Genomic DNA, 12,006 nt, shown 5'->3' on the forward strand with positions numbered 1-12,006 from the left:
TACATGTTGGTAAATGCTAACTGTCCATATTCACAGTGACACAGTGTAATCTCTGAGCCCAATATACAGAGAAAGGAGGAAAAAAGCTAGAATTCTATGCACTACTACACAGGGGCCTAGCACCCTCCAGCTTCCAGCAGAGCTAAAGCAGCAGAAGGTTTTTCTTTTTTCCCACAGAGCACGGTGGTGTTGATTCCATAAAGTTTTTGTTGAGACAGGAAGGAATAAAGATGAAATTGGAACAGAAAGGGGTAGAGATTCTTTTCCTGCTGTATTCTGCTTAAGGTATTTCCCCAAAAAATAAGTTGAGAACAATGGTATAAAGGGAGAGAAAAGAGACTTCAAAAAACAGGGCGAATGAGCACAAGAGGAGGGGGGGAAAAAGAGAGACGTAACTCGCTCCCAGGGACTGGAGAAAATTAAAAAAGGAAGGTTGGAATCTATCAGTGTTCCATTAGTCATCTTCTCCTTCATCCTCCTCTCCTTCCTCCCCCTCATCATGATCTTCATCTTCTTCACCTTCATCCTCATCTCCTTCTTCATCAATATCTTCCAATCCTCCTCCTCCTCCTCCTCCTCCTCCTCCTTCTTCTCCTTCTCCTTCTCCTTCTCCTCCTTCTCCTTCTCCTTCTCCTTCTCCTTCTCCTTCTCCTTCTCCTTCTCCTTCTCCTTCTCCTTCTTCTTCTTCTTCTTCTTCTTCTTCTTCTTCTTCTTTCTTCTTTCTTCTTCTTCTTCTTCCCTTCTTTCTTCTTCCCTTCTTTCTTCTTCCCTTCTTTCTTCTTTCTTCCTTCTCCTTCTCCTTCTCCTTCTCCTTCTCCATCATCCATATTAGGAACCAAGTAGTACTGTAATGGATTTTGCAAAATATCATCTTTGATGACCTCTCCTAACTCATCTGCACCTGCATCAGAATAGTCAGTAAACCAGGTGAAGAAGCTCTCTGGTTCCTCGTGCTGTCTCTTCCTGCTGGCTTCATTCTGCGTTTGACTTGAACGTTTCATCAAATCCTTTCCAGATTTCCATTTGATTTCAGTGGACTTTGACGATGGATCACCACTCTCATTCAGATGAAATTCTTTGGCGGCTCAGGGAAAGCGAGCATCAAACTGGACCGCGGAGCATGAGTGAGGGAGCCGAGCCGCCTGCCTGCCCACCGCCGCCTCTCCTCCGTAAGCAGGAGCCCGGGCCGGGGTCTGGCACGTCGCCCCAGCCCCTCCCTCGTCGTCAGGCTGCGAGGGCAGCGCGTGCAAGAGCCAGGGGGAGGGAGAGCGAGCGAGCGAACGAACGAACGCTGCGAGGAGGCGGCTAGACCCAGCGAGCGCCCTCGCGTGTGGCGTGAGTGGAAGCCGCTGCCTGTTCCTTTCGCCTTTCCTTCTCTCCCCCTCCCTGCTCCCCCCACCCCACACCCCACCACGGAGCAGCACCATGTCGGCCAAAGTCAGTAAAAAGGAGCTCAACTCCAACCATGAAGGGGCCAATGAGACCTCAGAAAAAGAACAGCAAGAAGCAATTGAACATATTGATGAAGTACAAAATGAAATAGACTTAATGAACAAGCCAGTGAGGAGATTTTGAAAGTAGAACAGAAATATAACAAACTCCGCCAAACATTTTTTCAGAAGAGGTCAGAATTGATCGCCAAAATCCCCAATTTTTGGGTAACATTTGTCAACCATCCACAAGTGTCTGCACTGCTTGGGGAGGCGGATGAAGAGGCGCTGCATTATTTGACAACAGTCGAAGTGACAGAATTTGAAGACATTAAATCAGGTTACAGAATAGATTTTTATTTTGATGAAAACCCTTACTTTGAAAATAAAGTATTAGACTCTTGATCTCAGCTTAGGTCTTGATTTCAGAATAGTGAGTTCAAACCCAAGGTTGGGTTCCGTGCTGAGCATGGAGACTACCTAAAACAAATCAGAAAGTTAGGTTATTCAGAGGATTACAGTTCATTGATATAATGAGAATGATGGAATTATGAGACAAGAACTCTTTAAGGAGATGAAATTTAAGACTTAATGACAAAAGGCATTAGGCATGCAAAATCAAGTAGAAGTGTATTCCAGGCAGAGAAAATATTATGTAAAAGTTTATGGTAGAAAAGTACTGAACTTTTTTTTTATACTATTTGAGAAAGTGAGAGAGTGCTGGAAGGAGAGAGAACATGAGCCAGGGAGAATAGTAGAGGAAGGAGCAGACTCCTCATTGAGCAGGATACCTAATGTGGGACATGATTCCAGGATCCAGGGATTATGACCTGAGCTAAAGTCAGAGGTTTAACTGACTAAGCCACTCATGTGCCCCAAAATGTGTTGAGTTTAATGTGTTGAACAGGCATGACAGCCCACATGGCTACAATGTAGTACATGGCAGGAATACTAGTATGAAATGAGGTAGGAAAGCTAACAGCAGGCAGATTTGTAATGGAAGTAAAAAAAAATAGATATTCTTTTAAGTGGGCAGATATTGAAAGCTTTAAAGAGGAGTGTAATGCAAAGGGGGGAAGGGGCAAATTGACAGAAAAGTAGGGGACTTTGTTTCATCTGATTCTTTGAATTCAGTTAGATAACTATAAAATCTTTCTGAACACTCATGAATTCAACCTGAGATGTAAGAAAAACATTGCTGGAACTCTTCAAGCACAAAAGTGACCACTTTCTGCAAGGTAGGAGGTAAAGATAAGTAAACCTGAAGTGATATATCTGGAGATAAGTGATGAAAGGAGGGAGTCTCCTGAAGCCAGACACAGGAAGTGATATATAACCCTAGATCACAAAATTGGAACCATTAGCAATCTGCTCCAATGAAAGACATCCCTGTATGAAAGGTGCTTAGATGGTGAAACGGTGCAGAATACTACTTGGGACAGTGTGGTCTCAGGATCCCTGGAGTCACAGAATAAACAACGTTCCTGAGCTAGTAGAATTCCGAAGGACTGGAGTGGGGAAACTGGTTATGATCAGCAAGCTCAGGAGGGGATTGTCAACTTAGTTTGCCATAGGCCATGAGTTGAGGTCTGATTGGGTGACCACTGTCCACATGGGGAGAACAATGCAAAGGATAGGAACTCGTGAACCTTTTACCTTCCCTGGAAGAAAGGGAGCAAGTACACACTCCATTGAGAATGCTCTCTGTGTTGGAGGCCTACAAAGTGCAAAAAGAGGGGACTCTCTGGCTTTCCCAAGGAGGATCAGTGTGAGTGCTCACCACAAGAATCTATAGAGTTTGGCACACACAAAAGTAAAGACCATGAAGACTCCTAACTCTGGGAAACGAACTAGGGGTTGGTGGAAGGGGAGAAGGGTGGGGGTGGGGGTGAATGGGTGATGGGCACTGAGGGGGGCACTTGATGGGATGAGCACTGGGTATTATTCTGTATGTTGGCAAATTGAACACCAATAAAAAATAAATTTATTATTAAAAAAAAAGTAAAGACCACTTATCCCCAAGGGTTTACTGAAGAGAGAGGACCCTGACTTTTCTGCTCTGGGACAGGAGATCAGGATATGTCCATTTGTGTTTTAGTCTTTTAAAGAGGTGTGGAAAGCCTTCAGCTAACAAAAGCCACACAGAGCAAACAAAAACAGTTAACACTGATCCCAGACCCATGGGAAATGGCAATAAACGCTGTCAAGACAAAGACACCTGAGAATCAGTACAGAAGGCCCCTCCCCCAGAAGACCAGCTGGAAGAACAGGTGAACAATGAGTTCAGAGACCTCACAGGACTGAATAACTCCAGTGCTAGGACTATGAGGGGAGGCTTCGCAAAATCACTGATGCCATAAAATGAAAAAAAAAAATATTAGAACTATTGGAATCCCAGAGGGAGAAGAAAGAGAGAGAGGGCCAGAAGGTATATTTAAGCAAAGCATAGATGAGAGCTTCCTTAATCTGGGGAAGGAAACATGCCTTCAAGTCCAAGAGGTAGAGAGGATCACTCTCAAAATCAATAAAATTAGATCAACCATCCAGTGTATAACAGTGAAGCTTGCAAATTTCAGAGATAAAGAGAAACTCCTGCAAACAGATAGAGACAAGGGCTCTTAACCAACAGAGTGAGGAATATTAGATTGGCATCAGACCTATTCACAGAGACTTGGAAGGCCAGAAAGGGCTGGCATGACACATTCATGGTACAAAATGAGAAAAACATACAACCAAAAATGCTTTAATGCAGCAAAGCTGTCATTCAGAATGAAAAGAGAGATAAACAGCTTCCAGGACAGATAGAAACTGAAAGAATCTGTGACCACTAAACCACCCTGCAAGAAATATTAAGGAAGATTCAATGAGCAAAAGGAGAGGCCAGGAGTAACATAGACCAGAAAGAAACAGTCTACAAAAACAGAGCTTTATAGGTCATAAAATGGCACTAAAAGCATATCTTCCAATAGTTACTCTGAATGCAAATGATGTAAATGTTTCAATCAAAAGACAAAGGGTATCAGATTGCATAAAAAAGCAAGACTCATCCATATGCAGTCTACAAGAGACTAATTTTAGACCTAAAGACACCTCTAGACTGAAAATGAAGAGGTAGAGAACCATGTATCATGCTAATGGACCACAAAATAAAGCTGGGGTAGAAATTCACATTTCAGACATACTAGATTTTGAGCCAAAGACTGAAGTAAGAGATGAAGGGGGGCACTATATCACAATTAAAGTGTCTACCAAAAAAGAAGATCCAGCAGTTATAAACATTTATGCTCCTAACATGGGAGCAGCCAATTATATCAACCAATTAATAACCAAATTAAAGAAACACATTGATAACAATAAAATAATAGTAGGAGACTTCAAGACCCCACACAGAGCAATGGATGGATTATCTAAGCAGAAGCTCAACAAGGAATTTGAAAAACACACTGCACGAGGACTTCACAGATATACACAGATCATTCCATCCTAAAGCAACAGAATACACATTCTTCTTGAGGGCACATGAAACATTCTCCAGAATAGATCACGTACTGGGGAACAAATGAGGTCTGAAATTAAACCAAAAGATTGGAATTGTTTCCTGCATATTTTCAGACCACAAAGGTTTTAAACTGAACACAATAACAAGAGGACATTTAGAAGGAACTCAAACACTTGGAAGTTAAAGAGAATCCTAAAAAAGAACAACTGGGACAAAAGGAAAATAAAAGAAGAATTTTTAAAAATTCATGGAAAAAAGAAAAATGAAAACAGAACTGTTCAAAACATTTGGGATACAGCAACAGTGGCCTTTATAGGAAATGTATTGCAATACAAGCCTTTCTCAAATATTTATTTATTTATTTATTTATTTATTTATTTATTTATAATATAATAATTTTTTATTGGTGTTCAATTTACCAACATATACAATAACACCCAGTGCTCATCCCGTCAAGTGTCCCCCTCAGTGCCTGTCACCCACTCGCCCCCACCCCTCGCCCTCCTCCCCTTCCAAGACACCTAGTTCGTTTCCCAGAGTTAGGAGTCTTTATGTTCTGTCTCCCTTTCTGATATTTCCCAAACATTTCTTCTCCCTTCCCTTATATTCCATTTCACTATTATTTATATTCCGCAAATGAGTGAGAACATACACTGTTTGTCCTTCTCCGATGGACTTACTTCACTCAGCATAATACCCTACAGTTCCATCCATGTTGAAGAAAATGGTGGGTATTTGTCGTTTCTAATGGCTGAGTAATATTCCATTGTATACATAAACCACATCTTCTTTATCCATTCATCTTTCGATGGACACCAAGGCTCCTTCCACAGATTGGCTATTGTGGACATTGCTGCTAGAAACATCGGGGTGCAGGTGTCCCGGCGTTTCATTGCATCTAAATCTTTGGGGTAAATCCCCAACACTGCAATTGCTGGGTCGTAGGGCAGGTCTAATATTAACTCTTTGAGGAACCACCACACAGTTTTCCAGAGTGGCTGCACCAGTTCACATTCCCACCAACAGTGAAAGAGGGTTCCCGTTTCTCCGCATCCTCTCTAACATTTGCAGTTTCCTGCCTTGTAAATTTTCCCCATTCTCACTGGTATGAGGTGGTATCTCATTGTGGTTTTGATTTGTATTTCCCTGATGGCAAGAGATGCAGAGTATTTTCTCATGTGCATGTTGGCCATGTCTATGTCTTCCTCTGTGAGATTTCCCTTCATGTCTTTTGCCCAATTCATGATTGGATTATTTGTTTCTTTGTTGTTGAGTTTAATAAGTTCTTTATAGATCTTGGAAACTAGCCCTTTAAATGATACGTCATTTACAAATATCTTCTCCCATTCTGTAGGTTGTCTTTTAGTTTTGTTGACTGTATCCTTTGCTGTGCAAAAACTTCTTATCTTGATGAAGTCCCAATAGGTCATTTTTGCTTTTGTTCTTTTCCTTTTTTTTTTTTTTTATTTTTTTATATTTTATTGGTGTTCAATTTACTAACATACAGAATAACACCCAGTGCCTGTCACCCATTCACTCCCACCCCCCGCCCTCCTCCCCTTCTACCACCCCTAGTTCATTTCCCAGAGTTAGCAGTCTTTACGTTCTGTCTCCCTTTCTGATATTTCCCACACATTTCTTCCCACTTCCCTTATTTTCCCTTTCACTATTATTTATATTCCCCAAATGAATGAGAACATATAATGTTTGTCCTTCTCCGACTGACTTACTTCACTCAGCATAATACCCTCCAGTTCCATCCACGTTGAAGCAAATGGTGGGTATTTGTCATTTCTAATAGCTGAGTAATATTCCATTGTATACATAAACCACATCTTCTTTATCCATTCATCTTTCGTTGGACACCGAGGCTCCTTCCACAGTTGGCTATCGTGGTCATTGCTGCTAGAAACATCGGGGTGCAGGTGTCCCGGCGTTTCATTGCATTTGTATCTTTGGGGTAAATCCCCAACAGTGCAATTGCTGGGTCGTAGGGCAGGTATATTTTTAACTGTTTGAGGAACCTCCACACAGTTTTCCAGAGTGGCTGCACCAGTTCACATTCCCACCAACAGTGTAAGAGGGTTCCCTTTTCTCCGCATCCTCTCCAACATTTGTGGTTTCCTGCCTTGTTAATTTTCCCCATTCTCACTGGCTTTTGTTCTTTTCCATTCGTGGATGTATCTTGCAAGAATTTACTGTGGCCAAGTTCAAAAAGGGTGTTACCTGTGTTCTCCTCTAGGATTTTGATGGAATCTTGTCTCACATTTAGATCTTTCATCCATTTTGAGTTTATCCTTGTGTATGGTGAAAGAGAGTGGTCTAGTTTCATTCTTCTGCATGTGGATGTCCAATTTTCCCAGCACCATTTATTGAAGAGACTATCTTTCTTCCAATGGATAGTCTTTCCTCCTTTATCGAATATTAGTTGGCCTTAAAGTTCAGGGTCCACTTATGGGTTCTCTATTCTGTTCCATTGATCTATGTGTCTGTTTTTGTGCCAGTACCACACTGTCTTGATGACCACAGCTTTGTAGTACAACCTGAAATCTGGCATTGTGATGCCCCCAGATATGGTTTTCTTTTTTAAAATTCCCCTGGCTATTCGGGGTCTTTTCTGATTCCACACAAATCTTAAAATAATTTGTTCTAACTCTCTGAAGAAAGTCCATGGTATTTTGATAGGGATTCCATTAAACGTGTAAATTGCCCTGGGTAACATTGACATTTTCACAATATTAATTCTGCCAATCCATGAGCATGGAATATTTTTCCATCTCTTTGTGTCTTCCTCAATTTCTTTCAGAAGTGTTCTATAGTATTTAGGGTATAGATCCTTTACCTCTTTGGTTAGGTTTATTCCTTGTTATCTTATACTTTTGGGTGCAATTGTAAATGGGATTGACTCCTTAATTTCTCTTTCTTCAGTCTCATTGTTAGTGTATAGAAATGCCATTGATTTCTGGGCATGATTTTGTATCCTGCCACGCAGCCAAATTGCTGTATGAGTTCTAGAAATCTTGGGGTGGAGGCTTTTGGGTTTTCTATGTAGAGTAGCATCTCATCGGCGAAGAGGGAGAGTTTGACTTCTTCTTTGCCAATTTGAATGCTTTTAATGTCTTTTTGTTGTCTGATTGCTGAGGCTATGACTTCCAGTACTATGTTGAATAACAGTGGTGAGAGTGGACATCCCTGTCTTGTTCCTGATCTTAGGGGAAAGGCTCCCAGTGCTTCCCCATTGAGAATGATATTTGCTGTGGGCTTTTCGTAGATGGCTTTTAAGATGTTGAGGAAAGTTCCTTTTTCCCTACACACTGAAGAGTTTTGATCAGGAATGGATGCTGTATTTTGTCAAATCCTTTTTCTGCATCTAATGAGAGGATCATATGGTTCTTGGTTTTTCTCTTGTTGATATGATGAATCACATTGATTGTTTTACGAGTGTTGAACCAGCCTTGTGTCCCAGGGATAAATTCTACTTGGTCGTGGTGAATAATTTTCTTAATGTGCTGTTGGATCCTATTGGCTAGTATCTTGTTGAGAATTTTTGCATTCATGTTCATCAGGGATATTAGTCTATAATTCTCCTTTTTGGTGGGGTCTTTGTCTGGTTTTAGAATTATGGTGATTCTGGCCTCATAGAACGAATTTGGAAGTACTCCATCTCTTTCTATCTTTCCAAACAGCTTTAGTAGAATAGGTATGATTTCTTCTTTAAACGTTTGATAAAATTCCCCTGGGAAGCCATCTGGCCCTGGACTCTTGTGTCTTGGCAGGTTTTTGATGACTGCTTCAATTTCCTCCCTGTTATTGGCCTGTTCAGGTTTTCTATTTCTTCCTGTTCCAATTTTGGTAGTTTGTGGCTTTCCAGGAATGTGTCCATTTCTTCTAGGTTGTCTAATGTATTTGCGTATAGCTGTTCATAATATGTTTTTAAAATCGTTTGTATTTCCTTGGTGTTGGTAGTGATCTCTCCTTTCTCATTCATGATTTTATTAATTTGAGTCTCCTCTCTCTTCTTTTTAATAAGGTTGGCTAATGGTTTATCTATCTTATTAATTCTTTCAAAGAACCAACTCCAGGTTCTGTTGATCTGTTCCACAGCTCTTCTGGTCTCGATTTCATTGAGTTCTGCTCGAATTTTAATTAACTCTCTTCTTCTGCTGGGCTTGGGGTCCATCTGCTGTTTTTTCTCTCGCTCCTTTATGTATAAGGTTAGCTTTTGTATTTGAGTTCTTTCCAGTTTTTGAATCGATGCTTATATTGCGATGTATTTCCCCCTCAGGACTGCTTTTGCTGTATCCCAAAGATTTTGAATGGTTGTATCTTCATTCTCATTAGTTTCCATGAATCTTTTTAATTCTTCCTTAATTTCCTGGTTGACCCTTTCATCTTTTAGCAGGATGGTCCTTACCCTCCACGTGTTTGAGGTCCTTCCAAACTTCTTGTTGCGATTTAGTTCTAATTTCAAGGCATTATGGTCTGAGAATATGCAGGGGACGATCCCAATCTTTTGGTATCGGTTCAGACCCGATTTGTGACCCAGTATGTGGTCTATTCTGGAGAAAGTTCCATGTGCACTTGAGAAGAATGTGTATTCAGTTGTGTTTGGATGTAAAGTTCTGTAGATATCTGTGAAATCCATCTGGTCCAGTGTATCATTTAAAGCTCTCGTTTCTTTGGAGATGTTGTGCTTAGATGACCTATCGAGGGTAGAAAGAGCTAGATTGAAGTCACCATGTATAAGTGTATTATTATCTAAGCATTTCTTTACTTTGGTTAATAATTGGTTTAAATATTTGGCAGCTCCCACATTCGGGGCATATATATTGAGGATTGTTAAGTCCTCTTGTTGGATAGATCCTTTAAGTATGAGAGAGTGTCCCTCTTCATCTCTCACTACAGTCTTCGGGGTAAATTTTAGTTTATCTCATATAAGGATGGCTACCCCTGCTTTCTTTTGAGGACCATTTGAATGGTACATGGTTCTCCAACCTTTCATTTTCAGGTTGTAGGTGTCCTTCTGTCTAAAATGAGTCTCTTGTAGACAGCAAATAGATGGGTCCTGCTTTTTTATCCAGTCTGAAACCCTGCGCCTTTTGATGGGGTCATTAAGCCCGTTCACGTTCAGAGTTACTATTGACAGATATGAGTTTAGTGTCATCATGATATCTATTCAGTCCTTGGTTTTGTGGATTGTTCCACTGACCTTCTTCTTAAAGGGGAATTTTAAGAGTCCCCCTTAAAATTTCTTGCAGAGCTGGTTTGTAGGCCACATGTTCTTTCAGTTCCTGCCTGTCTTGGAAGCTCTTTATCTCTCCTTCCATTTTGAATGAGAGCCTTGCTGGATAAAGTATTCTTGGTTGCATGTTCTTCTCATTTAGGACCCTGAATATATCCTGCCAGCCCTTTATGGCCTGCCAGGTCTCAGTGGAGAGGTCTGCTGTTACCCTAATACTCCTCCCCATAAAAGTCAGGGATTTCTTGTCTCTTGCTGCTTTAAGGATCTTCTCTTTATCTTTGGAATTTGCAAGCTTCACTATTAAATGTCGAGGTGTTGAACGGTTTTTATTGATTTTACGGGGGTGGGGCTATCTCTCTATTTCCTGGATCTGAATGCCTGGTTCCCTTCCCAGATTAGGAAAGTTTTCAGCTAGGATTTGTTCAAATACATATTCTGGCCCTCTGTCCCTTTCAGCGCCCTCGGAAACCCCAATTAAACATAGGTTTTTCTTCCTCAGGCTGTCGTTTATTTCCCTTAATCTGTCTTCATGGTCTTTCAATTGTTTGTCTCTTTTTTCCTCAGTTTCCCTCTTTGCCATCAACTTGTCTTCTATGTCACTCACTAGTTCTTCCACCACGTTAACCCTCATTGTTAGGACTTCTAGTTTGGATTGCATTTCATTCAATTGATTTTTAATTTCTGCCTGATTGGATTTAAATTCTTCAGTCATGAAGTCTCTTGAGTCCTTTATGCTTTTTTCTAGAGCCACCAGTAGCTTGATCATAGTGCTTCTGAATTGGCTTTGTGACATTGAATTGTAATCCAGATTTTGTAACTCTGTGGGAGAGAAGACTGTTTCTGATTCTTTCTTTTGAGGTGAGGTTTTCCTTCTCGTCATTTTGCTCAGTGCAGAGTGGCCAAAAACAAGTTTTATTGGGAAAAGGAGAAAAAGAGAGAGAGAGGAGGAAAGAAATGAGAAAAAGATAAAAGGAAGAAAAAAGGAAAAAGAAGAAAAAAGAGAAAGAAAAAGAAAGAAAGGTGAAAAAAAGGGTGGGGGAAGCAATCAGAAATCAAAAAGAAAAAAAAACACGGGGGAGTATCTGCTGATTCTGTATACTTTAAGTCTCTTGACTTCCCCTGGAACTTGTCCGTCTAGCTGGTCTTCTGGGGGAGGAGCCTGTTGTGCTGATTTTCAGGTGTTAGCGCTTGGGGGAGCTGTTCTTCCCCCTGCCTGGTTCAGGGCTCAGTGGGGGTTCTTTACCCCGTGAGGCCCCAGGAGGAACAACCCCAGTGGTTGCTGCAGGTCTGGAAACCTGGATTCAGCTCCAGCAGAAACTACTCCGTCTGCAGGGGCCTGGAGGTTCGGGGTGGGGCCGCTGATCTGCTCAGCTCGGGGCAGGAGCGTCTTTGCTGTCCTGGGCCCTCCTGGCCTCTGCCTGACCCAGGGGGAGGCCGAATCCTGGGCTGTGTCAGGCGCCCTGTGCTCCCAGTCTGCGCTGTTGGATTTACGCTCCCAGGCCGCGCAGCCCCCTCCGCAGAGCCACCGCCTGAGCCCCCTTTGAGCTGCTCCGGGTCCCGCCGTGCGCGCTGCAGCCCTTAGGGAGCTCCGCGCACTCTCCTGCACTAGCCCCAGATGTCTGTTAGTGTCCCAGGGAGCCCAAGGGCATCCCCCCGACCCCCTGGGGTCCTGCTCTAACTCCCTGCGGTCGCCTTTCTGCCCGGGAAGGTTGGTGAAGCTCTTGCTTCTCCGGGACAGAGCTTTCCTGTCCTGGGGGCACTTGCCCCGGCCTTAGCTCCTCGCGGGGCCCCTCCCCCTTGGATGCCTTTATTCCTTTATTTCTTTTTCCCCCCGT

The 12,006-nt window shown here is 42.2% G+C and overlaps 1 protein-coding gene across 2 annotated transcripts in view; it reads right to left on the reverse strand.

Annotated features, from left to right (window-relative positions):
* Positions 1 to 1,766: 1,766 nt before the first annotated feature.
* SH3BGRL (SH3 domain binding glutamate rich protein like) overlaps positions 1,767 to 12,006 on the reverse strand; it is a 356,563-nt gene continuing 346,323 nt past the window's right edge. For both annotated transcript variants that reach the window (XR_013374934.1, XM_077888998.1), the window contains one exon: positions 1,767 to 1,910. Coding sequence is in view for 1 of the 2 variants with exons in the window: in XM_077888998.1 (XP_077745124.1) it covers positions 1,824 to 1,910 (87 nt within the window). In the remaining variant the exon portion in view is untranslated. The remainder of the gene's footprint in view (positions 1,911 to 12,006) is intronic.

Source organism: Canis aureus, chromosome X (assembly GCF_053574225.1).
Source record: "Canis aureus isolate CA01 chromosome X, VMU_Caureus_v.1.0, whole genome shotgun sequence".
Classification (NCBI taxonomy): Eukaryota; Metazoa; Chordata; class Mammalia; order Carnivora; family Canidae; genus Canis; species Canis aureus.